This window comes from Lissotriton helveticus, chromosome 6, assembly GCF_964261635.1.
Source record: "Lissotriton helveticus chromosome 6, aLisHel1.1, whole genome shotgun sequence".
NCBI classification, from domain to species: domain Eukaryota; kingdom Metazoa; phylum Chordata; class Amphibia; order Caudata; family Salamandridae; genus Lissotriton; species Lissotriton helveticus.
The window spans coordinates 891,309,660-891,334,221 of record NC_136067.1 but is presented as its reverse complement, the minus strand read 5'-3'; the positions used below and the strand labels follow the sequence as shown (position 1 = coordinate 891,334,221).

At 45.2% G+C, this 24,562-nt stretch overlaps 1 protein-coding gene across 2 annotated transcripts in view; it reads right to left on the bottom strand.

The window, feature by feature from the left end:
- Positions 1–24,562, bottom strand: part of LOC144763169 (amine sulfotransferase-like) — a 528,038-nt gene that overhangs the window by 127,091 nt on the left and 376,385 nt on the right. For both annotated transcript variants that reach the window (XM_078648509.1, XM_078648508.1), the window contains exon 7: positions 16,081–16,261. In XM_078648509.1, coding sequence (XP_078504635.1) covers positions 16,081–16,261 — 181 coding nt within the window. The remainder of the gene's footprint in view (positions 1–16,080; positions 16,262–24,562) is intronic.

Below are 24,562 nucleotides of genomic sequence, written 5' to 3'. Positions count from 1 at the left end.
CGTGGGTACGGGCACGTGTGCTCAACTACATTTTATTACATAGTTGTTGGTAACAGGGAAAATGGTAATCAGGATATCATACACAGATATTTAATCATAAACGGTTTATGAGTTATGTTGTACAAATGTAGGAGCATTGAATATGAAATAATACACAGAACATTCTATGATAAAGAGTTCATGAGTTGTGGTGCACTGAGGTAGGGGCAGTTTGTGTGGAGTCTGTGATGATGCGTGGTCCAGGCAGACCACACTGGTAAAAATGTGTTTTGACTATTGAATTTGGACTTATCAAGGGTACGTGGTGATTCTTTATGGTGTACTGAGTTAGTGGTACATCTGGCGTTTATCATGTGCTCATCCTGCGATGATGCGTGGTCTGAGCGGGTTGTACTAAAATCATTCACTGTTGTATACTGGACTATATGTACTTTGAGGGGGACAAAAAAAAGTAGCATGGATGGTTATCGATTGCTCTGCAAGCTAGGTCTACTGATTGCTCCCCATAACAAATTAAATGATTGCACTTCACTCTGTGCATTCTAACTTTCTCAAATTGTGGACGTATGTCTGGTGGCGATATTGAAGGTGATGCCCCAGAGGTACTTGGTATTGCTGGTGGTGGAGGTACATTTTGGCGGAAAGTTTGACATTCTTTGTTATCGTAGTTCAAAGAATGCAACGATTGAAGGTGGTTGCACATACTAGCAGTGCAACAGCACTATTTTGTTCTCTGTTTTAAATAAATCGAGGCTGAATTTAATGGTGTCTATAGTGTAGATGAAAAGGTAAATTCAAGTTGTGAACCCTACTGTGCACAGTGTACATGGAAGCTAGTAGTCAGTACAGTTATAGAACAATGCTAAACAAAATCTGAATACATACAGTATAATTGACTCTGTATTAAATAAATCAATGTTGAATTTCCTACTGTCTGTAGTGTATATGCAAAGGTGAATTCAAGTTGTAAACCTTACTGTCCGCAGTGTACATCTTAGGGTGGAGTGCATCATCTGCAATCATGGTGGAAGTGGAAGATAGAACATATATAGAATACATTAATAAAATATATATATTTCTGGAACATTTAAAAGGGATAGTATGTCTCACCTTGACATAAAACTCTTCCCTCTTCTTTGCGGTAATTCATGTGAATTTTAACAAAATCAGAACGCATACAGTACAATTGTTTCTGATTTAAATAAATCAAGGTTGAATTCCTTACTGTCCGTAATATACATGCAAATCTGGCTTCAAGGTGTGAACCCCACTGAGTGTAAATTGAAGGCAGTAGTTGACAGAAACATCGAGGAATGCTTTTTTGTTACAGTTAATAAAATCTGAGGACAGTACAATTGTCTCTGCCTTAAATTACTCGAAAATGAATGTAATGTTGTCTGTAGTGCTTAACCACTTCTGGTATCAAGTTGTGAACCCTGCTGTCCGCAGTGTAAATTTGAAGGCAGTACTTTGTACAGACATTGAAGAATGTTTTTGTGGCATCCATTAACAAAAATTGTCTCTGCCTTACAGAAATGAAGGGTTACTTGAATGCTGCCTGTAGTGTAGATGGAAAGCTGAATTGAAGGTATGAACCCTGATGTACGCAGTGTAGATTTAAGGCAGTAGTCGACACAAAGATCGATGAATGCTATTTTGTCACAGGTAACAGAATCTGAGGACATAGTACAATTGTCTCCCTTAAATAAAACAAGGCTGGATTCAATGCTATTCGTAGTGTTGATGCAAAGCTGAATTCAAGTTATGAACCCTGCTGTCCACAGTGTAGATTGAAGGCTGTAGTGAGCACAGTTATAGATGAATGCTATTTGTCACATTCTTTTACAAAATCGGAAGACATAGAATCCATTTGTCTCTACCTTAAATAAAACAAGACTGGATTCAATGTTTCCTGTAGTACTGGCGCTCCTGGTATCAAGTTTTGAACTCTACTGACCGCAGAATAGATAGAAGGCAGTTCTCAGCACAGATGCTGAAGACAAATTTAGATCCAAAGTTGAATTCAAGTTGTGAACCCTGCTGTTGGCAGTGTCGATGGAAACCAGTAGTCAATACAGACATAAGCCTGCGGTGCTGTGGCGCTGAGTTCGCAATGGGCCTGTATCTAGGAGGCACGCGGTCATGGCGTCAGCCACGTGGCAGGGTGGGGACCTTCCCTGAGGCGCAGTCTCTTCTCTTTGCAGAAGTGAACCACGCCCAAGGTGTAGCCTAATTATTTATAGTCTTACATTGACGTTGTTTACGTTGGACTAGCCCATTCCGTTACTGTTTCAAAGGAGGGGGTGAACACAGGTACATGACCGTAATATTCCCCAGTGTCTGAGATAATATGGTTGCGTCTACTATTCAGTACACTACACGTATCAATGGTATATGTTCACACTGAAAAAGTTTTTGATTTGTATAGTGAATTGTGTATAGTATTTCACCGGTAGTCTTAGCGTTGTGTACATTATTGTTGATGTTCGAGTTCGTTCCCTTATACATACTTGGTTGCCACATCTCTGTAGATTGAGCTAGTGTACTGTTGAGGAGATATATTATTTTGGAAAGGTCCATAGTTCTGTTTTGCGCTGCCTCTGAGGTAGTAGGGGGAGGGGTCCGTGGGTATGGTTGTGGTGATCGTGGCACTGGGTATTTTGATTTTGTTGGGTGTGGGAAGTGTATAATTAGAAACGGTATCACATATTGCTCTTTAAACATGGGTGTGAGTTGAATGTTATTCACGCAGTACATATTGGAAGTTCTTACAGTACTTAAATGTTGATGTTAATTTGTTAGTGGTAAGTGGAACTATTGCCTGATTTTTAAGGTAGAATTGCAGATTTGGTTACTTGTTGAAAATATGGGAAAGTGGTCAACATTATAAGTAGGAATTGTCATTTAAAAAACCTTTGAAATTCACTGAAAAAACCATAGGTTTCAGGCAGGTTATAGTTAGGAATTCGCATTTAAAAAACCTTTGAAATTCACTGAAAAAACCATAAGTTTCAGAAATGTTATAGTTAGGAATTAGCATTTAAAAAACCTTGGAAATTCACTGAAAAAACCATAGGTTTCAGGGGTGTTATAGTTAGCTGGACATTTTACTCGTATAAAACCATTGAAATTCCTCTGTTATAGTTAGTTGTACTAACTATAACTTGCCTGCCCGAAATCCACTGCTCATGTCATATATTACATCATTCATGACATGGTCAGTGGCATCACTGATGACATCTCAAATAACATCACTGATGACATCACTGATGACATCATCCATGTGGCAAGCTGATACACCTCATCATACAGTAGCATAACCTTTCAACACACATTATAAAATATGGAGTATCATGTTTGAAACCAGTGGCACACCAATACAAGTTTCTAAAAATCCACTTAGTAATTCCTACATCTATACACACATCTAAACACTTATATATATATTCAGTCATACATGCTAACAAAGATCAATACAATACTATTAAATATACATATACACCTACATCAACCACCAGCACACATCCTATTCGCTAATGCAGAAATCCTACTCACCTATGCAAACAATCGATCATACTTATATTTACTAAGCTACACACTTACAGAAACACCACTTTATTTATTCATATAGTTAGAAAGTCATACTTAGTGTGTTATAAAATCACTGTTACAAATATACATGTATCCATACTGTCCCTCATACAATCACTGAGTGTTAGGTATACTTATATTTCTACAACAACTGTCACATTCACTGCCTTTTGCATTTCTGGTTTGTTGGAAATGTATGATTGAAAAATATATTTACTCATCACCACACCTATAAAGAGATTCTCTCACCCAAACAACTGTTTCCACATACAATCTTAATCTCACATACCTACTAAATCAACTGTTTACACATCTTTGGACAGTCACCTAGCCCCCACCCAACCACACACACATTCATTCACTATCCCATACAAATACTCACTTAACTAAATAATAACGAATATAGACTTTCACTTACCTAGTAACCAACTTATGTAGTACTTTACGCAACAAGAGATAGAGTGATATAGATATTCACACTGTTTAATCACTATCCTATATATTTAGTGAGACACTTTAAATTTGTTACTTAGGCAGTCAATCACATTTGTACTAAATCCTTCATTCAGACACTTATACATCCACTCACTCTTCAATGGAGAAAGCTATATATATATATAATATTTAAATATCAAACCAAACCACATTCACTGGGTGATGTTATCAGTGATGTCATTTGAGATGTCATCAGTGATGTCATCAGTGATGTCACTGACCATGTCATGAATGATGTAACATGTAACATCATCAGCAGTGGATTTCGGGTGCGTGAGTTATAGTTAGCACAACTAACTATAACAGGGGAATTTCAATGGTTTTATACAAGTGAAATGTCCAGCTAACTAGAACACTCCTGAAACCTATGTTTTTTTCAGGGAATTTCTAAGGTTTTTTAAAGGATAATTCGTAACTATAACATGTCTGACACCCATTGTTTTTTCAGTGCCGGTGTGGCCCTTTTTTTAATATTATTTTTGGGAGGGGTGCTGCGTTGCCCCCTTTCTTATGGCCCCAGGGACCCCATCCCCTGGGGCCGGCATTTTTTTTTTTTTCTAATTTGAGGAGGGGGGCTGTGTGGCCCCCCTCCCGGGCCACTAATACTCCAATCCCCCCACGGTCCTGCAGGCTTCCCACCTCCTGCTGGAGCCGGCATTGCTGTTCCACACGGGGAGCTGCTAAAATGCAGCTCCCCCTGTGGAAAAGCAATTTGCTTTGCTATTGGAAGAGAGAGCAGGTTTCCTGCTCTCTCGTCCAAATAGCAAATCAGTTTGCTATGGCAGGGCGGGAGCAGCGAGGCTCCCGTCCTGCCATAGCAAACTACAGTGTCCAGGAGGTGGGCACCCCGGGACACTGCAGGAGCTGGCCCTGGGGGGTGGCGGTCCCAGGGTCCTCAAGGGCTCCAGGAGGGGGACAGCGCGCCCCCCTCCCACCTTTTTCAAAGCCCCAGGGGTGGTGGTCCCCTGGGCTGGGGGGTCCGTCACAGACCCCCAATTTACATATTTAGAGCCGAGGGGAGTTGGCGGTTCCCGGGACGTGTGGGGGGCTTGAGCCCCCACACACAGGGTATTTTATTAAAAAAAAAGCCCCGGTGGTGGCGTTCCCTAGGGCTGCAGGGGGGCCGTGAGCCCACTGCCATTCTTTTCTAAAAGCCCCAGGGCTGGGGGGGCCTGAGAGCCCCCCGCAACAAATTTAAAGAAGCCCTGGGGGGTGGCATTCCTGGGGCTTGGGGGGCCTGAAAGCCCCCCACCTAATTTCAAGAAGCCCCGGTGGTTGGTGGTCCCTGGGGTTGGGGGGGCCTGAGAACCCCCCACCTAATTTCAAGAAGATCCAGGGGTGGTGGTCCCCGGGGCTGGGGGGGCTGAGAGCCCCCACACAATAGAAAGAAGCCCCGAGGGGTGGTGGTCCCCAGGGCTGGGTGGGCCTGAGAGCCCCCCACATATAATTAAAAAAAGCCCTAGGGGTGGCGGTCCCCGGGGATGGCGTAATTATTGCTCCCGGTATTTGGCCCCCAGGGGCCAATTAACAAAGAAGCACAGGAACCCTCGCTTTGTTTATTTTATCAGCAAGATCCACTCATTCTGCGCAGATTTTGCAGTTTTTTTTGTTTTATTTTAGGGGGCCTTGGGGGTCCTTGTGGAACTCCCTGAACAGGCCTAGGAGGCCAGGGTGTTTCGACCCTGCCCCTTTTTCGCATTTAGCACGTTTTTTGTTTAGGTTACTTGAGCCTCGGTTCTACCGAGGCACAAGATGGATGCCAACACTTCCTGGTTTGCAATGTTGACAGCCATTTAGCATACAGCTTGTGCTCGGCAGGGTGCACGGATCCTGCACGGCCATAGATATATATGTACTTTTAATTGTGATTTTCTCAGGAACTACTGAACGGATTTACACCATTTAAGCAAAAGGCACGAGTCTGAACCATGGACTACGTCTTTCCCAAATTTGGTGTAATTCCTTTCAGCAGTCCGGGCTGTAGCCGTAATGAACGGTTCCTATGGAAAATTGCATGGGGAAAACACGTTTTGGGACCCCCTTTTTTCACTGCCCCCGCTTCATGAATCACCCCGAGACTTTCAGCATAGGAGGGGACCTGAGTGCCCCACTAGTTTTGAAAATTTTGCGAAGATTCCTCAACAGGCGCCAAAGTTATTCCAAATAGAATGTTGCGGATTTCCTATGGAAAATAGGTCCTAACTATAACTACCTACTGGCGACCGCCAGTAGGTAATATATATATATGTGATCAAGACCCGAGTGGGGGTCAAAACGCGTTATGGCGGACTGGCTGGTTTGGAAATAAAGCACAATTGATTGGCACTAAAGTTTGAGTCCACTTTTCGTCTTTTTGCCCAGGAGAGGCGGCTACATTCCAGCAGTACCTTTGATCACTTTTCGTAAAGCTAGATCTCTGAGAGATAAATTGGTCCAGAGTCATCTATCATCCACTTTGAAAAGAGCAGGAACATTAAAAGACATGAGGGTTTTTTTCCCTGCGGAAAGTGTAGGGCATGTACCAATAGTAAAAGAGTCCTTTCCTTCAGTATAGCAAGTTTGACTAAACCAAGGGCGATAGACAAATTTCTCACTTGCCATGCAACCCATGTCGTATACTGCCTGGTCTGCCCATGCAGGCTTAGATACATAGGAAGTACCATCCACAGTGTCATAATTTGCATTCTTGAACACCTACGCGCTATTGCGAATAAAGATGTAAACTATCCAGTGGCAAGGCATTTTGCCTTAAAGCACCAGAGCAACAGGGAGCTGTTGCAGTACTTTGGTGTAGACCATGTACCTATCATCCAAGGGGAGGGGATAGGGTACAAAGATTGCGAAGGTTAGAATCCCGCTATATCATTGATTTACAGACCAAAGTATGACATGGGCTTAACAGTGGGGAAGAGCTAGCGGTACATCTGGGTAGATAAACCCTAATATGAATTATGAAGAACAGTATAGAATGTCATGATGAGAACATAAGAATAATATGATGACTATGTTTAGTCATTTTTTTATCCCACACTGTATATAGTAGTTGTCACTAATATTTTTTAAACATAGATTTTGTTTTCCTCGTTTGTAGGCCACTATTTGATGTAATTTTATGCAAGATGGTTATGGGCTCCATATTTTGAACAGGAATTGTAAATATTTATGTGCCGGCGGTTCCACGGCTAAATAGGTTTTGTCATTGTGTACTTAAATATGGTACAACTGTAGGAGTGGTTTGTCTACCCTAAAATTGTGATGCAGAACATGTACACTAGGCAGATTTTGCTGATACATGGCAGGATTTTAATACACTCTTATTTTATATTTATGTTTCCAAGTATTGCCAATTTAAGTTGTAGCAGTCACAAATATACGACATAAAACTAATGTGGCATTACATATGAAGTAACACAAATACTGTTCAAATATGGCCGCCATTTGAAGTGCATTGAGCGTTTTACACATTCCGTTTTCTATGATTAATGTACGAGTGACGTGAATGAATTTAGATGGCTCCTCGCAGTGATCAAACTAGACACTGATGAATGATTTTCCGAAACGCGTCTGTTTGCTGATTAAAAGATATTGATATGATATTCCCCGTGAGTGCTGTACTCTGTTCGCTGAATTTTCGGAGTCTGGGAAGCGCTGATACTACATGGGACACCACCACGACAAAGAACCTGCCTGCGAGTGTTTCGGTATTAAGGTGCATAACAGGAGCTTGATATATATATATATATATATATATATATTTAACCAATATTGCTGAAGCAAAACGCCCGGAAGCTTGAGGCCGCACAATGCTGCAGGTGAGTACAAACTCTATTTAAACCAAGCAGGCAGCTTAACATCCCTTTGAAGTCCATGGCCTGACGCGTTTCGATGCCACTGTTTGCATCTCCTCGGAGGCCAAATATTAAAGTGATTGTTTTGGCACCTTTCTTTATAATGTGATATTCAAGTGTGCTAATCAAGTCTGCTTGAATATATTCACATTATTCAATCTAAAGCTGCATTCTCTGTTTGAAAATAATTGTTATCAAATCTTGAATGAAATTGTAAACAAAGTCACATGGAAGCTTATAATTTCACTGAACAGTTGAATGGATACCAAGTCTGTCAGAAAGCGCAATATTTACTCAGAAAAAGTGTTTTTGTCTGATTTGGTGTAAATGATTAGGTGTAACAATGCTCTGCAACAAGGATTTAAGGTACATTTCTCAGCTAAACTAACTTGGTCCCTTGATCCAGCGCGCGCTCCATTGTGGTTAGCCTGAACGTTTGACTTTGTCCGGCTTTGCAAGACCAGATAACCACAGTTGCCGCTTTTTACGTAAACCTTTGAAATTACGTATTTCCGGTTCAACTGATTAGATTTTTGTCATTGTGGTCTCAAATAATTTATTTAATATCACTCTATTTTTCTAAATTGGTGAGGGATTTTTCTTGTGTAGTATTTTCATATCGTTACTGTTTGCGCGCTGCATAAATGCTGTAAACATGGCCTCTAAGTTAAGGATGACTGCTTTGTGGCAAGCTAACAGAGGGTTAAGCACAGGTTAAATTGGGGTTTGCTTATTTTTCACCATGACAATAATTGTGTGGTTGTTAATTGAGTAGAGTTTACCCCCTAGACCAGTAACCCAAATTCCTACATTAATGCTGAAAACGGAGCTGCTGAAAATGGAATTTTACAGAGACCCCTACAACATCTTGGATAGCGACTGAGAAATGCAAAATCAGGGAATCACTTCTTACATTGTGCTTTTTTTCTAATTTCACTGAAAGTTGTATATTTACAACCTTTGGGGGCAGATTTACAATCCCCCTGCGCCACCCGAACATCACTTTTCGTGACGTACTGGTGGTGCAGGGGACTCATCCAGATTTACAAGGAGAGGAAAAGCCACCCTGCGTGGCTTTTCCTCTCCTTGTAAATACAGCCCCTTCACACGCAGCACTTTGCGTTGAAGGGGCGTTCCATAGGTGTTGCTGTGGGTGTTCCAACGCAACAGCCATGGAACAAGACACATCTTCAGATTTACGAGAAATCGTAAAACTGGAGATGCGTGTCAATCATGGCATTTGTATAGCGCACTACTTACCCGAAAGGGTCACAAGATGCTGGGGGAGGGGGGCCGTCACTGCTCGAAGAGCCAGGTCTTGAGTTGCTTCCTGTAAGAGAGATGGTCCTAAGTTAGCCAAAGGTGGATGGGGAGGGAGTTCCATATCTTGGCTGCCAGGTAGTAGAAGGATCTTCCACCGGCGGTGGCTCGGCGGATGCGTGGAACGGCGGCGAGGGCGTGGTTGGTCGACCGTAGCTGGCGGGTGGGCGTGTAGAAGGTCAGGCGGTCGTTGAGGTACTTGGGGCCCAGGTCGTGGAGGGCCTTGTGTGCGTGGGTGAGGAGTCTGAACATGTTCCTCTTGCTGACGGGGAGCCAGTGCAGGTCTCTCAGGTGGCCGGAGAAGTGGCTGTGTCGGGGGATGTCCAGGATGAGTTGGGCAGAGGCGTTCCGGATGCGTTGGAGTCTTTTTTTCAGTTTGGCTGTGGTGCCGGCGTAGAGGGTGTTCCCGTAGTCGGCTGGTGACGAGTGCCTGGGGGACCATCTTCCTGGTTTCAGTGGGGATCCATCGGAAGATCTTTCGGAGCATGCGCAGGGTGTTGAAGCATGATGACGATACGGTGTTAACTTTTCTGGTTATCGAGAGGGAGGAGTCCAGGATGAAGCCCAGGTTACGTGCGTGGTCCGTTGGCTTGGGAGTGGAGCCCAGTGCAGGGGGCCACCAGGAGTCGTCCCAGGCGGAGGCAGATGGTCCCAGGATGAGGACTTCCGTCTTCTCTGAGTTCAGTTTCAGGCGGCTGTTCTTCATCCACTCGGCGACGCGTTTCATCCCTTCGTGTAGGCTGGTTCTGGCGAAGGCTTGGTCGTTAGTGAGGGAGAGGATGAGCTGGGTGTCGTCGGCGTAGGAGATGATGTTGAGGTTGTGTTGGCGTGCGATGGCTGCGAGGGGACTCATGTATACATTGAAGAGGGTGGGGCTGAGGGAGGATCCTTGTGTTACGCCGCAGATGACTTTGGTGGCCTCGGATCTGAACGGGGGGAGGCGGACTCTCTGGGTTCTTCCGGCGAGGAACGAGATGATACACTCCAGAGCCTTCTCTTGGATACCGGTGTTGCTGAGGCGCTGCACTAGGGTGTGGTGGCAGATGGTGTTGAATGCCGCGGAGAGGTCCAGGAGGATGAGGGCCGCTGTTTCTCCGCTGTCGAGCAGGGATCTGATGTCGTCAGTGGCTGCGATGAGGGCGCTCTCGGTGCTGTGGTTGGCTCGGAAGCCGGACTGCGAGTGGTCGAGGGATCCGTTTGTCTCGAGGAAGGCGGCAAGCTGTCTGTTGACGGTCTTCTCGATGACTTTGGCAGGAAAGGGGAGGAGCGAGATGGGGCGGAAGTTCTTGAGGTCGGTGGGGCGCGCTGTCGGTTTCTTCAGGAGGGCGCTGAGCTCGGCGTGCTTCCAGCTTTCCGGGAAGGTGGCGGTTTTGAAGGAGGCATTGATGATGTCTCTGAGTTGGGGTGCGATGATGGAGTCGGCCTTGTTGAAGATGTGGTGGGGGCAGGGGTCGGTTGGCGATCCGTAGTGGATGCTGTTCATCGTGCGGGTGGTGTCTTCGGTGCTGACCGGGGTCCAGGCGCTGAGGGTGGTCGTGGGGGGGCAATGGTATGGTGGTGGGGTATGTGGTTGGAGCGCCGAAGCTGTTGTGTATTTCGGCAATCTTGCGGTGGAAGAATGAGGCGAGTGAGTCGCAGAGGTCTTGCGAGGCAGTGATGTCGTTGTTTCCGGCACTGGGGTTGGAAAGCTCTTTGACGATGCTGAAGAGTTCCTTGCTGTTGTGGGCGTTGTTGTCGAGTCGTTCTTTTAATGCTGTCTTCTTGGTGGTGTGGATCAGCTGGTGGTGTTTGCGGGTGGCAGGCTTGAGGGCGGTCCAGTTGTCTGTGGTCTGGTTGTTGCGCCAGGCTTTCTCGAGGGTGCGACAGTTCTTCTTGGAGTTCTTGAGTTCGTCTGTGAACCAGGGGGCTTTCTTGCTGCCGTGTCTGCTGGGGGGGGTCTTCAGTGGTGCGAGATCGTTTGCGCAGTTGGTGACCCATTGCGTGAGGTTGATGGCTGCTTCGCTGGGGTCCATGGTACTGGCGGGCAGGTTCTGGCTGAGGGAGGTGGTGAGCTGGTCGGTGGTGATCTTGTTCCAGTTCCTGCGAGGGATCTGTTGTGGGCGGTGGTGGGTCGCGGTTCTTTTGAAGCTGAAGTGGAAGCAGCTGTGGTCAGTCCAGTGAAGTCCGGTGGACTAGCTGAAGGAGATGTGCTTGCTGGAAGAGAAGACTGGGTCGAGCGTGTGTCTGGCGTAGTGGGTGGGGGTGTTCACCAGTTGTTTGAGGCCGAGGATTGTGAGGTTGTCCAGCAGGGTGGTGGTGTTGCTGTCCTTGTTGTTCTCCAGGTGGAAGTTGAGGTCCCCTAGGAGGATGTAGTCAGCGGAGGTGAGGGCGTGCGGGCTGATGAAGTCTGTGATGTCTTCGCTGAATTGTGTGCGTGGTCCCGGGGGTCTGTAGATGAGGGTGCCTCTGAGTGTGGTCTTGGGATCGGTGTGTATCTGGAAGTGGAGATGTTCGGCGGCGGTGAAGGTGTCGTCGGAGCTGGTCGTGATGCGGATGGTTTTCTTGTGTACGATGGCGATGCCTCCTCCAGTCTGGTTGACGCGGTTCTTCTGGGTGATCTTGTATCCCTCCGGGATGGCGATGGCGATGTCAGGAGCAGAGGAGGTGTTCATTTCATCCAGGTTTCCGTGAGGAATGCGACGTCTGGTGATGTTGTGTCGAGCAGGTTCCAGAGTTAGACGGCGTGTCTTTGGACGGAGCGGGTGTTGAGCAGGATGCATTTGAGGTGGTTGCTGTTGGTGTTCGGCTTGGCGGGTGAGGTGCAGGTCCAGAGGCAGGTGAATTTGCAGGCTTGACAGGTGAAGGGTCCGTGGGTGCGTTTCGGGGTAGCACGGTAGCATGCTGGTGATCGGCCGGTGTTGAGTGCGTTGAGGGTGGCGGCGTTGTAGGTCCATCGTGAGGTCTGGCGATGGTGGGGGCCAGGGGTCCAGGCGCTGGGCGCGGGCCAGGTGCGGACGGGCGTAGACAGGCTTGCCTTTGGCGCACCTTCGGCGCACCATTGGCGCACCCGCTGCGCGTACACGCGGACTCTGCCATAAATGGAGAGTGGGGGGGTGGAGCAAGGGAGGAGCAGCTGGGAGGCGGGAGCGGGGTGGCGAGTGGGGAGGGGAGCGGAACGGTGATGCTGGAGGGAGCAGGGGTGGGGCCACGGAGGAGCAGCGGCATGGAGCGGGGAGCGGGGTGGAGGGGCACAACAGTTGGCGAGAACACAACAAAATATGTGTGTGTGAATGCTATGCCACCCTAGAGGTGGTGTAGCGAGGAGAAATGTTTCATTTCTCCTCGTTTTTCCTCTTTCAATGCGTGCTGCATTCTACAGCATGCATTGAAGGAGGAAAATCAATCAATCAATCAATCAATCATTTGTAAAGTGCACTACATACCCGCGAGGGTCTCAAGGCGCTGGGGGAGGGGGCCACTACTGATCCAACAGCCAGGTCTTGAGTAAAAGCCTGTAGGGATTGTTTTTGTGTAGGAAGGTGCCCCTTCCTGCACAAAAACAATCTCCCCATGACGCAGGCATCCTTGCACTATGGTGCAAGGGTGCCTTCCCCAGGGCATGGCTGCAGTATGTGCGCCAGCACAGTGGGAAACACAGAGATGCAACATATTCTTCTAAATATGTGGCATCCCTGTGCTTCGGAAGGGCCGCAGCGTGGCGCAGCCAAAGGGCTTGCGGTGCCATGCTGCGGCACTTCCTCTTAGATCTGCCCCTGCGTATACATTGCTGAACGTAGCACTCTAATGTGGCATGCAGACTTAGGGGCCCATTAGGATGACGGGTGGACTTTGTCCACCCGCCATCCTGTTGTGTAAATGGACCGCCCACCATAAGGGCAGGGGTCCCGTGGCTGCTATTAGGATGCGCCCACCACAGTGGCGGGTACATCCTGCATCCCTAACATTGTTGCGGGTGGTGCACACAGCACCGCCCGCCACAATTTTAGGGAGGCCTGTTGTGCACTTCCATGCACAACATGGCAGGCACCGCACGGTGCCTGCCATGTTGTGCATGGAACTGCGGTGGGTACCATAGGTACCCCCTATGTGCACCCCCCACCCCCCAGAGTCCCTGGGGGCCCGCAATGAGCTCCCCTTGTAGACTCTGCATGCCTTTTTCGTGGCAGGCATCCCCAATTGCACATTGTAATATGGCTGGCGGTGTCAAACAGACACCGCCACCATATTGCAGCCTTTTCCCCCCAGTCGCAAGTCGACTAGGGCGGAAATGCGGCGGACCTTGTACACATCAAATCCTCAGCAGGCCATTCCCAGACTATTTGAATTGGCTGAAGATTTTGGCATGGTCTCGGGATACAGTATTAATAAAGAAAAAACCGACAATATGAGTTGGAATAATTTGCATCCGATACCAGAAGCCAAACTAAAAATTAGATACCTGGGTATTCAGCTTACTCACAATTTGGGTGAGACTACCAAATGCAGTTGGCAGATGGCAGTAAAAGAAATTAGAAAGCTCTTGGCTAGATGGAACAACTTACCTCTGAACATTTATGAGTGAATCTAGTCAAGATGATAATACTGCCGAAGGTCACTTTTCTTTTTAATTCTATCCCCTTATATTTCAACAAAAAAGATATTTCTAATCTTCAAGGGAGGATTGGCTCGTTTATCTGGGCGACTAAGTCCCCCAGAATTGCCTGGCGAAAATTAAGAAGGGGATTAAAATTGGGTGGACTGGCTCTGCCGGATTTACTTTTTTATTATTATGCTTTTCAATTTAAGAACTTTAGACTTCTGACACTAAACTAGACTCTTCCTCACACGGAAGACTTTTTCAAGCCATGCTATCAGACCTGCCACAAGGGCGGGAGTTTTTTCTATACAAATTTGGGGACCAGAAGTTTTTTAAAAAGGTTCGACTGAAGCTTCTTGGGACAGCACTTAACATTTGGAGGGCAATACGTAGAATTCTGAACATACCTTACTATCACTCCCAAGCTCCCATTTGGGACTCCCCAGGTACACCAGACTGCTTGTTAGATCGATTGGCTCTTCCTCTGAGAGCTGCAGGATTAAATAAGTGGGGAGATCTAACCAACGATTCGAAACTACTAGGCTGGGAATCTATCTTAAATCTAACTGGGGGTTCTATTTCTAGGTTTAAGTTTTACCAACTATCTTCCTGGTGGGGCAGTCAAAATTGGGTTAACGAGGACGATATTCCGATCCTGGGACTTATTAGCAGGGCGACTGGGAAGAAAGGGGAGGTTTCACTCTGGTATAATGCACTGGTGGGGGCAAAAGATGAACTAGGAGTGGATATCACCAAGCTCTGGTCCAATGCTATTATCCAGGACCCCGAAGAGTTGCTGAAGATTTGGATAGACTCTTTCACAATCTCCCAAAAGACTATAAAACCATCCAACCTCAGGAGGAATCACCTATTTACAACCCACAGGGCCTATTGGACTCCAGCTAAATTATCGAGGATCTCAGCAGAAGAATATGTCTGTCCAAGATGTAGGTCACCAGATGCAGACGATAGACATATGTTTGTAGACTGTCACGAAATCGTTAACTACTGGGACCAGGTGATTGGGTTTTTAGAAGAGGTCCTATCAATACCGGTTGTAAATTCCCCCAGATTAATATTTTTCGGCCTCCCTATGGAATATGATATTAGCAACAGTATTTCACAGTTTATTTTCTACGTTATTGTTATCGCCAGAAGAGAAATATGTAGGGAGTGGAAATCGGCCAGTCCTCCCCGATTTGCAAACTGTCTCAAGAACATTATGGCTGTTAGTCGTTTCGACCAACTATGTGGAGGAGAGAGTGCGGCAAAAGTATGGTCTCAATTAATAGCATGGTCTGAGAGATAACGGACAAGGTATACAAAATGTCCAATGATTATGCCAGAGGTTTGTGGTCCGGTCCTCCCATGGGCTTCGATACATCACGAAAGGGAGTGGGACTAGGTAACGACCTACCTCTGGGCAATCTTCGATGGCTATACACGGCAGCCAGGGCGTGAACAGTTATTCCGTGGTAAAGGCCAGGAGATAAGCCCATCTAGAGTTGACAATATCTGGGGGCATTTGTGAGGACAAAAAAAAAGAAGAAAAAAAAAAGGAAATGCGGCGGACGGTCTTTCCGTCCGCCGTAGACCCGCCAGCCATAATATTATGGCGGAGGGTCTTTCCTACAGAACTGGCGGGCGGATTGCCCCCACCATCCTAATGGGCCCCTTAGGTGCTTTGGAAGTTTTTACTATATCTGTTGAAGCACTCCCTCTTCCACCCTCCACTCAGAATCATTATGCTTTCTGGCTCGAGTAACCAGGCTGTCCAGGCACTGAGCTGTCACTTTACCATTTATCCTGCTCCTAGTTGACGCTTGTGCTATGCAAATGAGCACCAACAATATAACCACAAGTAGCACTGCATAGCAGCAGCTTCTTTCTTTCTGTTGGCTTCCCCGTGCGATGACACTTAAAAGTTAGAATCATATTTCACTTTAATAGAGAAAAACGAGTTATGAACAATACATTCCTAAAATGTATATCCATGGAGCACTTGTGTAAAGATGGACTTTCAAACAAGTAAGACAAGTTTCACACAGAGAATTAGCAAATGATTTTTCTATTTCCTTTGACCATAAGACGTTTACCAATTTGTGTGCTTGGTGTCATTTCATGCAGGTTGGAAAAGCTTCACCTGATCCTTCTTGTCAATATTTTACCTTACGCTGTAATTTTTTATGATGTTAGAATTTCTTACCTTTTACCTAACATTGTAATTTTTATCATGTTAGTATTTCTTACCTTTGCGAACAAAATTCCCTCGTTGTTTGTCAACAATTTTCACATCCATGAATTCATAGTTTGCATTAGGGTCTGATTTCATATTCTTGAATTCAGATTTTTGTACGACAATATCAATTTCATGATCACTTAACTGCCGTCCTACAAATTGGCATATTTTCATAACAACAGAGCGAAGGTCCTGAAAGAATATGAAGGCATTTCTAGATTTGGGCAAGGATGACATGATTTCATTAAGAGAGAAAGCACCCTTCAAACAACAAAGCAATACTGCCATTTTCCAGCATTTTAACATGTTAAATTTCATAAATAAAACCTGAATTAATATTGAATATGGGCATACAGGGGGACCCAGGGCACCCATAGTACAACCAGGGCATTAAGAACGGAGTTTTTTTTACCCATGCGTTAGTTACATTTGAGATGGGCAATTTAAGGCAATGAGTGACTGGAGGCATGGTAAGTTACTGAATATTTATCATAATTTACACTGTACATGCACACAAGTTTAGGAGGAAGAGCCTTCTCCAACCATGATCCATCTTTGTAGAATTATTTGCAACTTAATCTGCGAATCTTGGAAAAGTATCTAATGTTTAGAAAAAGACTTCAAACTCATCTCTTGTTACTCAATACTTTAATCATTTACTTGAGGTTACTTTATAGATTCTTAGCACCAAAAGCATCTCAAATATGCAATATACTATGGTAAAACTTGAGCAAATCAAATTCACATTTTATGGTATTAGTAAATGATTTACAGGATTGGAAACAGTCATGCTATTCTCTTTTCTTTGGATAAGCGTGGGGGATAGAATTGTGGGAGATGTTTCCTAAGCACTTTGGGGCAAATTTATGGGCTGGTTTGGTTTGCTCTTGCACCATGCTGTAGCATCCTGCCAGCCTACGCACTCACCAATAGTAGTTGTATATGTCTTTATTCTGCTGCGTGTAAGTCAGAACTCAACTTTCTAAACCTGCCTTCGGCTCATCCCTCCAATGCTTATGTCACAGGCCTACAGTGTACAGTGAGAACCAAAGAGTTTCAGCATTCTTCTATGACAAGACACTGCATCTCACACACTTTGTTAAATCCTTTCAAATTCTTTTTTTCGATTTAACAAATCATAAAAGAAGCAACCATACAGGTCGTAAGTGTAACATTTGAGACTAAAAGAGCTTTTCAGAAGATAAATGTGCAAATGAGGAATGAAAGCAGTCGGGTTGGCATAATAAAAGCGACATTGGCATCACAGAAATTAAGCAATTCCTCACAATGAGTAAATTAAGTCTCTCTAACATGATTATGGGGCTAAAGTGCAAATGCATCCTCAAAATTTATGCAAATCAGTTTCCGGGTTAATAGCCCACACATTGAGCAGTTAAAAAAATAATAATTGCCCCTGGTCAAAGAACAAGGCCCTAGCGCTAGTCACAAAAGGCTGGATAAAATACAACCATAAAAGCAAATATTTAAGAATATAAAATGGCAGCATTGGAAATCAAGTCACTCTTGACTGGTCAGTACGGTCTATATTTTATCTATGCACACCAGTCAACACTGTTAACTGTGCCCTCCTTCTAATCGGCCAGAAATGGCCTAAACATTTCACAGTGGCACAGGCGAAAAGATGTCAGACATCTGATTTTATTATCTGTAGGGCTACTTTAGAGAGCTTCGGGTCCCTAGATGTCTGCACACAGAAGCTAAGCATTTGCTTCTTGGCTTTGCATATGCTTTGCAGGCAAAGAGAACGTACCCAATTGATTTGTGTGTACATTGACAGGAAGGACAGCCCTTAGGTTGCAATTTAATATTCTGCCAGGAGTTGGTACGAGCATTAAGTTGTAGGCTGCCATGTCTGAACTGTGTATACAATTTCCTGTCGGCTGGCACCTTGATGATATCAAAATAGCTTTCTAGGTGGCAATTAGATTTCAAATCAGTGAAAGCGTCTGTTAGGCTGCCAACTTTGCTTTTCAGAAGGTTTTTCTCATCCACCCAAGCCAAATACAGGAGTTTTACTTGGCTTCTTGAACGTGAATGTGGGTGGTTGAAAGCATGAATTGGCAAACCAATGCTAGACCGAAGGGAGTTTACTTGTTTAATCCAGCCAATTGTGTTTGCGGTGTCCAGGTTAGATACCTCCCAAAGAGCAGCTGCATAATGTGCCAAATCAGGGGTGGAGGCCAATCTGTGCCAAAACAACAATGGGCGGAGCCCTGCTTTGTTAAATAAAATGTTACAACTTTCAAAAATAAAGAAATATACAAATAAATACATAGATACGAAGCAATTACAATTCTTTAATAAAGTGTTGTGGCATCTGAATCGCATGTCCCGAAAGTGTCACTGAAAACCAGGAACTGGAAATTGAAGTGTCAGTGATCTGCATAGGGGAGGTGGAATTATTAGCAGACACAGACTGATCAACAGTCTCTCTAGACCCAGTCTCAACATTGAATTTGATGTATGGTGAGTTAAGGGCAACATGTCGAAAATGAAAGGAATCTCTCATAATGGACTTCTCAGGACACTGGGCCTTTGGTGTTAAAGATAGTGTTATATCTAAGGTTTTATATTATGCATCTTTCCTGTTTCTTTACCTCTGCTGCTCAGCCAGTGTGAATGTGTTGAGTAGAATGTTGGTGTTGATGGTGATGTCATTGGAATGTGAGGATTGCTGTGAGGTGGAGTGTCAGTTGGATACAGGGCTGAGCAGCAGGGAGGCTGCTCCTGGTGGGGCCTTCTTTACATCTATACTGGAAAACCTACTTAACATCTAGGAACAATAAACGTATTCATCTGTACCCTAACCACGTCTACAGGAAACAACAATTTTTTGGAGTCAGAACCCATCAAAAGAATTTCTTAAACACTCAAGTCCTTACACAAAAATTAAATCCAAGGAAAAAGTAATGAAAATGAACAGGTCCGAGCAACACTGATGATCAGAATGTTTTCTTTATTATTGCACTCAATCTCCTCTTGTAAAAATTATGTCCTTTGCATGATATTGTCACTCGGCATATATTTTTATCTTCTGTTTGTGACCAAGGTCCGCAGTGTGATTGTCTTCCCCATTTTTAGATCTGAGGTTGATCTATTAGGGCAGCCTAATTGTCATGGCTCTTCCAAACACGAGAGCTGTAGAGCTTTACCCTGTCATTGAGAGAAGGGCCGAAAGGTGAGCTCGAAGAGTAGTTTTATAACAGCTTTGAGGTCCAGTTTCTCCAATGAAGCATGCTGAACAGCTTTCTATAGACTAGTCATGAACCGTACTAACAGGCCATTGACCTAGGGCCAAATAGGAGTACTTTTTTGCTCAGTTATCTTACCCGGGGACCAATGAAAAGAACATTTAATTTATATTGAGGTTATTCAGAAAGTCTTTAAATTCACCACTATTGAAAGGAGGGTCATTGTCAGACTTTAATTCTACAGATACAACCCATGTTACAAAAATACCATCTAGTTTTTGAATTACCATTCCCTGTGTAGTGGTTGACAGGTCCTTCACCAATGGAAAACATGGGTGTTCATCAACAAAGACTAGGCAATGATGTATATTCTCAAGAGGGCCAAATAAATCAGAAACAACTTTCTCCCAAGCATGATGTGGCATTTCTGACATGTTTAAAGGGTGCTGAATGACTTGAGATGAAAGACCGTTGCATATATGACAAGTCTTTAATTCATTTCCAATCCTTTCATTGAGATACAGAAACCAGACTTGCTCACGAAGAGCTCTATTGGTGGCAACTATTACTCGATGCCCCTATGGGAGACTCTCAGGAAAAACAGCTCATATACCTCACCGAATGAAGCCTTCCTGAGTCACAGAAAGTTCATCTCCTACATTGTTGATCTTCCAATACTCATTGTCATTAGTGCAAGGTCTGGAGTGCTGGTTCCATGACTGATGAGCAATAACGTATGTTAATCTTAACATGGCTTCAGATAGCTTCAGATGGTTTAGCAGTGACAATTTGTTCTAAAGACATGGCAGCTGTTGTGCTCGATTTCACAATAAAATAGATATAGGTCTCCACTGTCTTATATGGGGTACCAGGGCATTGTAATGGCATTCTTCTGTTTGTGAAAGCCTATTACTGGTGCAAGCCATTATGTGTCTCCAGACATGTGGCTGTCCACTGTGCTGTGCAAGGATTGCACCCAACTTGACATGGCTAGTTTCAGCTACAACCTCTGTATGTAGTTTAGGATCGAATTAGCCCATTTCAGTGGCACTCTCAATGCGTTGCTTGATGTCTTGGAAGCTCTTCTCACACTCAAGTGACGAATGAAAAGTAACTTTTTTTTCATTGTAACAGAGCACTGACTATAGCAGAGTCTTGTATATATCTCGAACAGTAACTGGCCAGTGCAAGAAAGGATCGTAACAAAGAAATGTATTTTGAGGGATTTGCAGTAGACAATTCTTGCACTTTTGCTGGATTGGGTTTCATAACCTCATCATAAAAAACATGGGTAAAGAATCTGAAACTCTTCTTGTGGAATTCACATTTGTCTGCATTTAGAGTAAGCCTGGGCGGAGTTTGTAGAGTTTACTCCACGGAACTCCACAAAGTTCCAGAACAACTCAGCTGCACTCCGCTGAATTCCGTCAGTGGCGGAGTCTGTTAAGTAGTGCTGCCCGCACTGATTTGTAGCACCAGGAGTTTCTCTCGCACTGTAAAGTCAGAGCAAAAGGCACTATGCGGTGCGCCAGAGGGCGCTTCTGCTTTCTGCCACTCGAGTAGACATTCTACTCGAGCGGCTGCTTCCTCAACTTGAATGGCAAATTTCTCAATGCAAGCAGTCGCGACCTGCCGCGATCGCCCGCGGTGAGAAATCTAGCCAGGTAGAGGTCTAGGGCTTTATTTTTTCTCGCAAACCCTCGCTAACTTACCATTAGTGAGCCACTCGAGAAAAAAATATCAGATCCGCGTCACTTCACAGAGTTTTTTAGAAGTACGCACTCCGCACAGAACATGGAGTGGGCAAAACTCTGCGAACTCAGCCGCCGGAGCGCAATTCTTCGTACACCCCTAATTCAGAGTTAAGCCTGCATTGTTCCGCAAAGGACGTACTTGCATGAGAGCTGTGTCATGCTCTTTCTGTTTGGCTCCTAAAAACAATATATTATCACTATAAGTAAATGGTATGTTATGTTATGTTAACCTGATTTGTAAAGTGCACAGCTACTCAGCAGAGTGTTCCGGCACTCAGGCTAAGGGCAACAGACCAGGGAACCTAGATTGACTGCCTGAAGAGCCATATCTTCAGTTTCCTCTTGAAGGCAGCAAAATTACTGACCATAGGGAGGTCTGTTTGGAAGTTTGTTCCAATTGAGCGGCCCCAAGGAAGAAAAGGATCTCCCGCCTACTCTAAGATGATTGATCTGGGGCACTCTTGCAAAGTGCGTGGAAGACGGGCGATCGGTACACGTAGGCATGTATTAGCTGATCCTCTCTCCGAGGTATGACTCGACTATTCCAACGCGATCTATTTGGGCGCCCCACAGGGGACCATTAAGACCCTTCAGCTGGTTCAGAATTGCGCAGCACGCCTACTGCTAAAGGTGACGAGACGTGACTCTGCTAAGCCAGCACTTCGTCACCTTCACTGGCTTCCTGTACAACAGAGAATTGTGTTCAAATCTTTGTGTACTGTACACAAATCCCTCACTGGTAATGGGTCATCGCTACTTCTACCGATGTTTCAACGCCTGCTGGTACTGCGAACCCTCAGATCCAACCATAAAATGCTGCTGACAGTCCCAAGGATTCTCCGGGCTCGCTCTGGTGGGCCCAGATTTGCGCTACACGCGTGAAAACTATGGAATCAACTCCTTTAATCGATCCGTTTTGAACCTAACCACCTACAATTCAGGAAACAGCTGAAAACCTTCCTTTTCCCTTGAATGGTTATGACATTTCTGGTTATCCTAATGCGCTGGGATGCCTACGGGTAACCATGCGCAATATAAGTGCATATTCCATTACATTCCATTCCAGGTATACCATGCCCATGTTGTACAAAGCCTTATGTATTAAGTTCATGGCCTTAAAAATAATCCTCTTTTTTATAGGGAGCCAGTGGAGTGCCCTCAGCTGAAAATTCTGCAGCACCTGGAGTCTATTAAGCAGAAAATGAAGGAGGCCGAGGTAAAGGGCATTCCAATAATCCATTCTCATTATGATCAGTGCCTGAACGACCTTTCTGCTTGCAGACTCAGACAGGAGAGGTAAAAACAGATTAGCATGCGGAGAGTGTTGAAGCAGGAGCCAGCTAGAGCTTGAATCTGTGGTTGGAAAGAGAGGTTGCTATGAATTGTGATACCTAGGTTCTTCACAGTGATTTAGAGGGACCCAGGCTGAGGCACATCCCTCAGCCATCAGGTTTTCAGCAGATTGTGAGGTACATCTCCAGGACCACGATCTCGTTTTTATCCAGATTGCACCTTAGTTGGTGTGGGTCCAACTACTGAAACACCCTGCCGAGACACCGCAAGATGAGTTCCCCATCCAGTTCACATCCCTTCTCACAGGAAAGAATAGCTGCATGTCATCCACATAAGAAATGACTTAAGCACCCAGGAACACAGCCAGTATTGCCAGGGGTGTGAGGTATATGTTAAACAGGATGGGGCTAAAGGCCAAACCCTGGGGTATGCCCACAGTCAGGGTTCCGGCTTGCGAGGCATAAGGGGCATGTTTGTTCAAAAATTATGTCAGCCAAATCAAAGCCGAATTGGTGATCCCTATCTCTTGAAGCCGCTCAAGAAGCTTAGAATGGGGCACAGTGTTGAAAGCTGCAGTGAGGTCCAGGAGGATCAGAATGGCCTTGCCTCCCTTGTCTAGGGTGTTCCTTATGTGTTCAAAAACTTCCAGAAGCAAGTTCCCAGTGCTGAAATGAGGTTGAAAGCCAGATTGGCTGGGATGTAATATTGAATTATCTTCCAAGTAAAGGGAGAGTTGGCTGTTGACTTCTTTCCCCAGAATCTTTGAGGAAGCAGGGAGAAGTGAGCACTTTCTCCCTGTGCCAACCTAATGGAACCACACCAGTTGCTAGAGAGATGTTAAATATGCTGTTCACTATAGGATTGATAGATTGAGCAGTCATAGTAGGCACGGCAGTCGGGACAAGGGTCTAAAGGGGAGCAGTACTTCAGGCCCTCCAACGCTGAAAGTGACAGTTTGGGAGAAAGGGGGAGGGGGACTTGTCTAGGGAGAAGGGCGTGGAGAGGGAAAAGGAATCCTTTTGGGGAGATACCTGTGCTTGGTAGATTTGAGCATTATAAGGGAAATTGCTCTGAACGGTCTTGATTTTCTCATGGAAAAAAGAGTCTAGTTCACTGCACCACTCAACAGTAGGTGTACATACTCTAGATATGACAACGAGGCGCAGAAAAGAATTAACAATTTTAAAGATTTCCTTGGTTTTGTTGTCTGCTTCCTCTATCCTTATATCAAAGACAGGCTTTTTAGATAGAGACAATTTCCTGTGTTATTTATTCAGTGAGATCTTATGTTTGGCTTTATCCTCTGGCTGGAAATTGAGTCTCCCTATCATGTTCTAAGCTCATCATTGAACCAGGGGGAAGATGGTTACAACCTTGATTGAAATTTCTTTATAATAGGGGCTAATGCGTTAACAGTCCCCAGAATCTAGCTGTCCAGGCATGAGGTGTCCTCTTCCACACAGCTGGACAGGACTGGGGTGTTAATTGTAAGGGCACGTTTAGGTCGTCTTGCTGTATTGTGTGATAAGAGCGATAGGAGGTCTGAGCGTTATCCTTCAGGGGTGGCCTATTGCCAGTCTGTTGCCAAGAGAAAGGAATAAGGTACTGCTCTGGCCATGGAAGAAGAGTGGGTTGAGACACTGCCAGGTTCACGTTGGAAAAGACCTGGTCTAGGGTGTGGCCGGCTTGGTGAGTGGGACTAGAGACCTTTTGTTTCAAGGAAAGAGAACTCATGATTTCAAAGAGTGTGGTGGCCTTGTGCCCCTTAAAATAACCCAGCACTAGGAAATGGGTATACCTCATCGCCGATGGGGCTAATGCACTCTCTAATGAGCACAAATAGGGGCTGCAGGGCCCGGTGAATGCTAGAGAAGGACCCCTGCAAGAGACAGGTTGGAGGTAAGGGACAGACAGAAGCCAAGTGCCTCCACCATCTCTAGGCCCTGAAGAGAGAACGATGAGCATTCATATTCCTTCTTATACAGCAGTGCCGTCCCATCCCGCCTACCTATTTCGTGGTCCTCCCTCAAAATTCTGTAATTAGGAGGAACAGCAGTAGCCAGTGTGGGGTTGGCTGATGCCAGGAGCCAGGTTTCTGTGAAAAAGAGGACATCCAGTTCCTCATCGTTTAATAGGTCGAAAACTTGAAGCTCATGATTCTGGAGGGAACTTACGTTGATCAAGGCATCCCAAAACTATTTTTGAGGTTTTCCTGCCTTATCTGGAATGTGAGT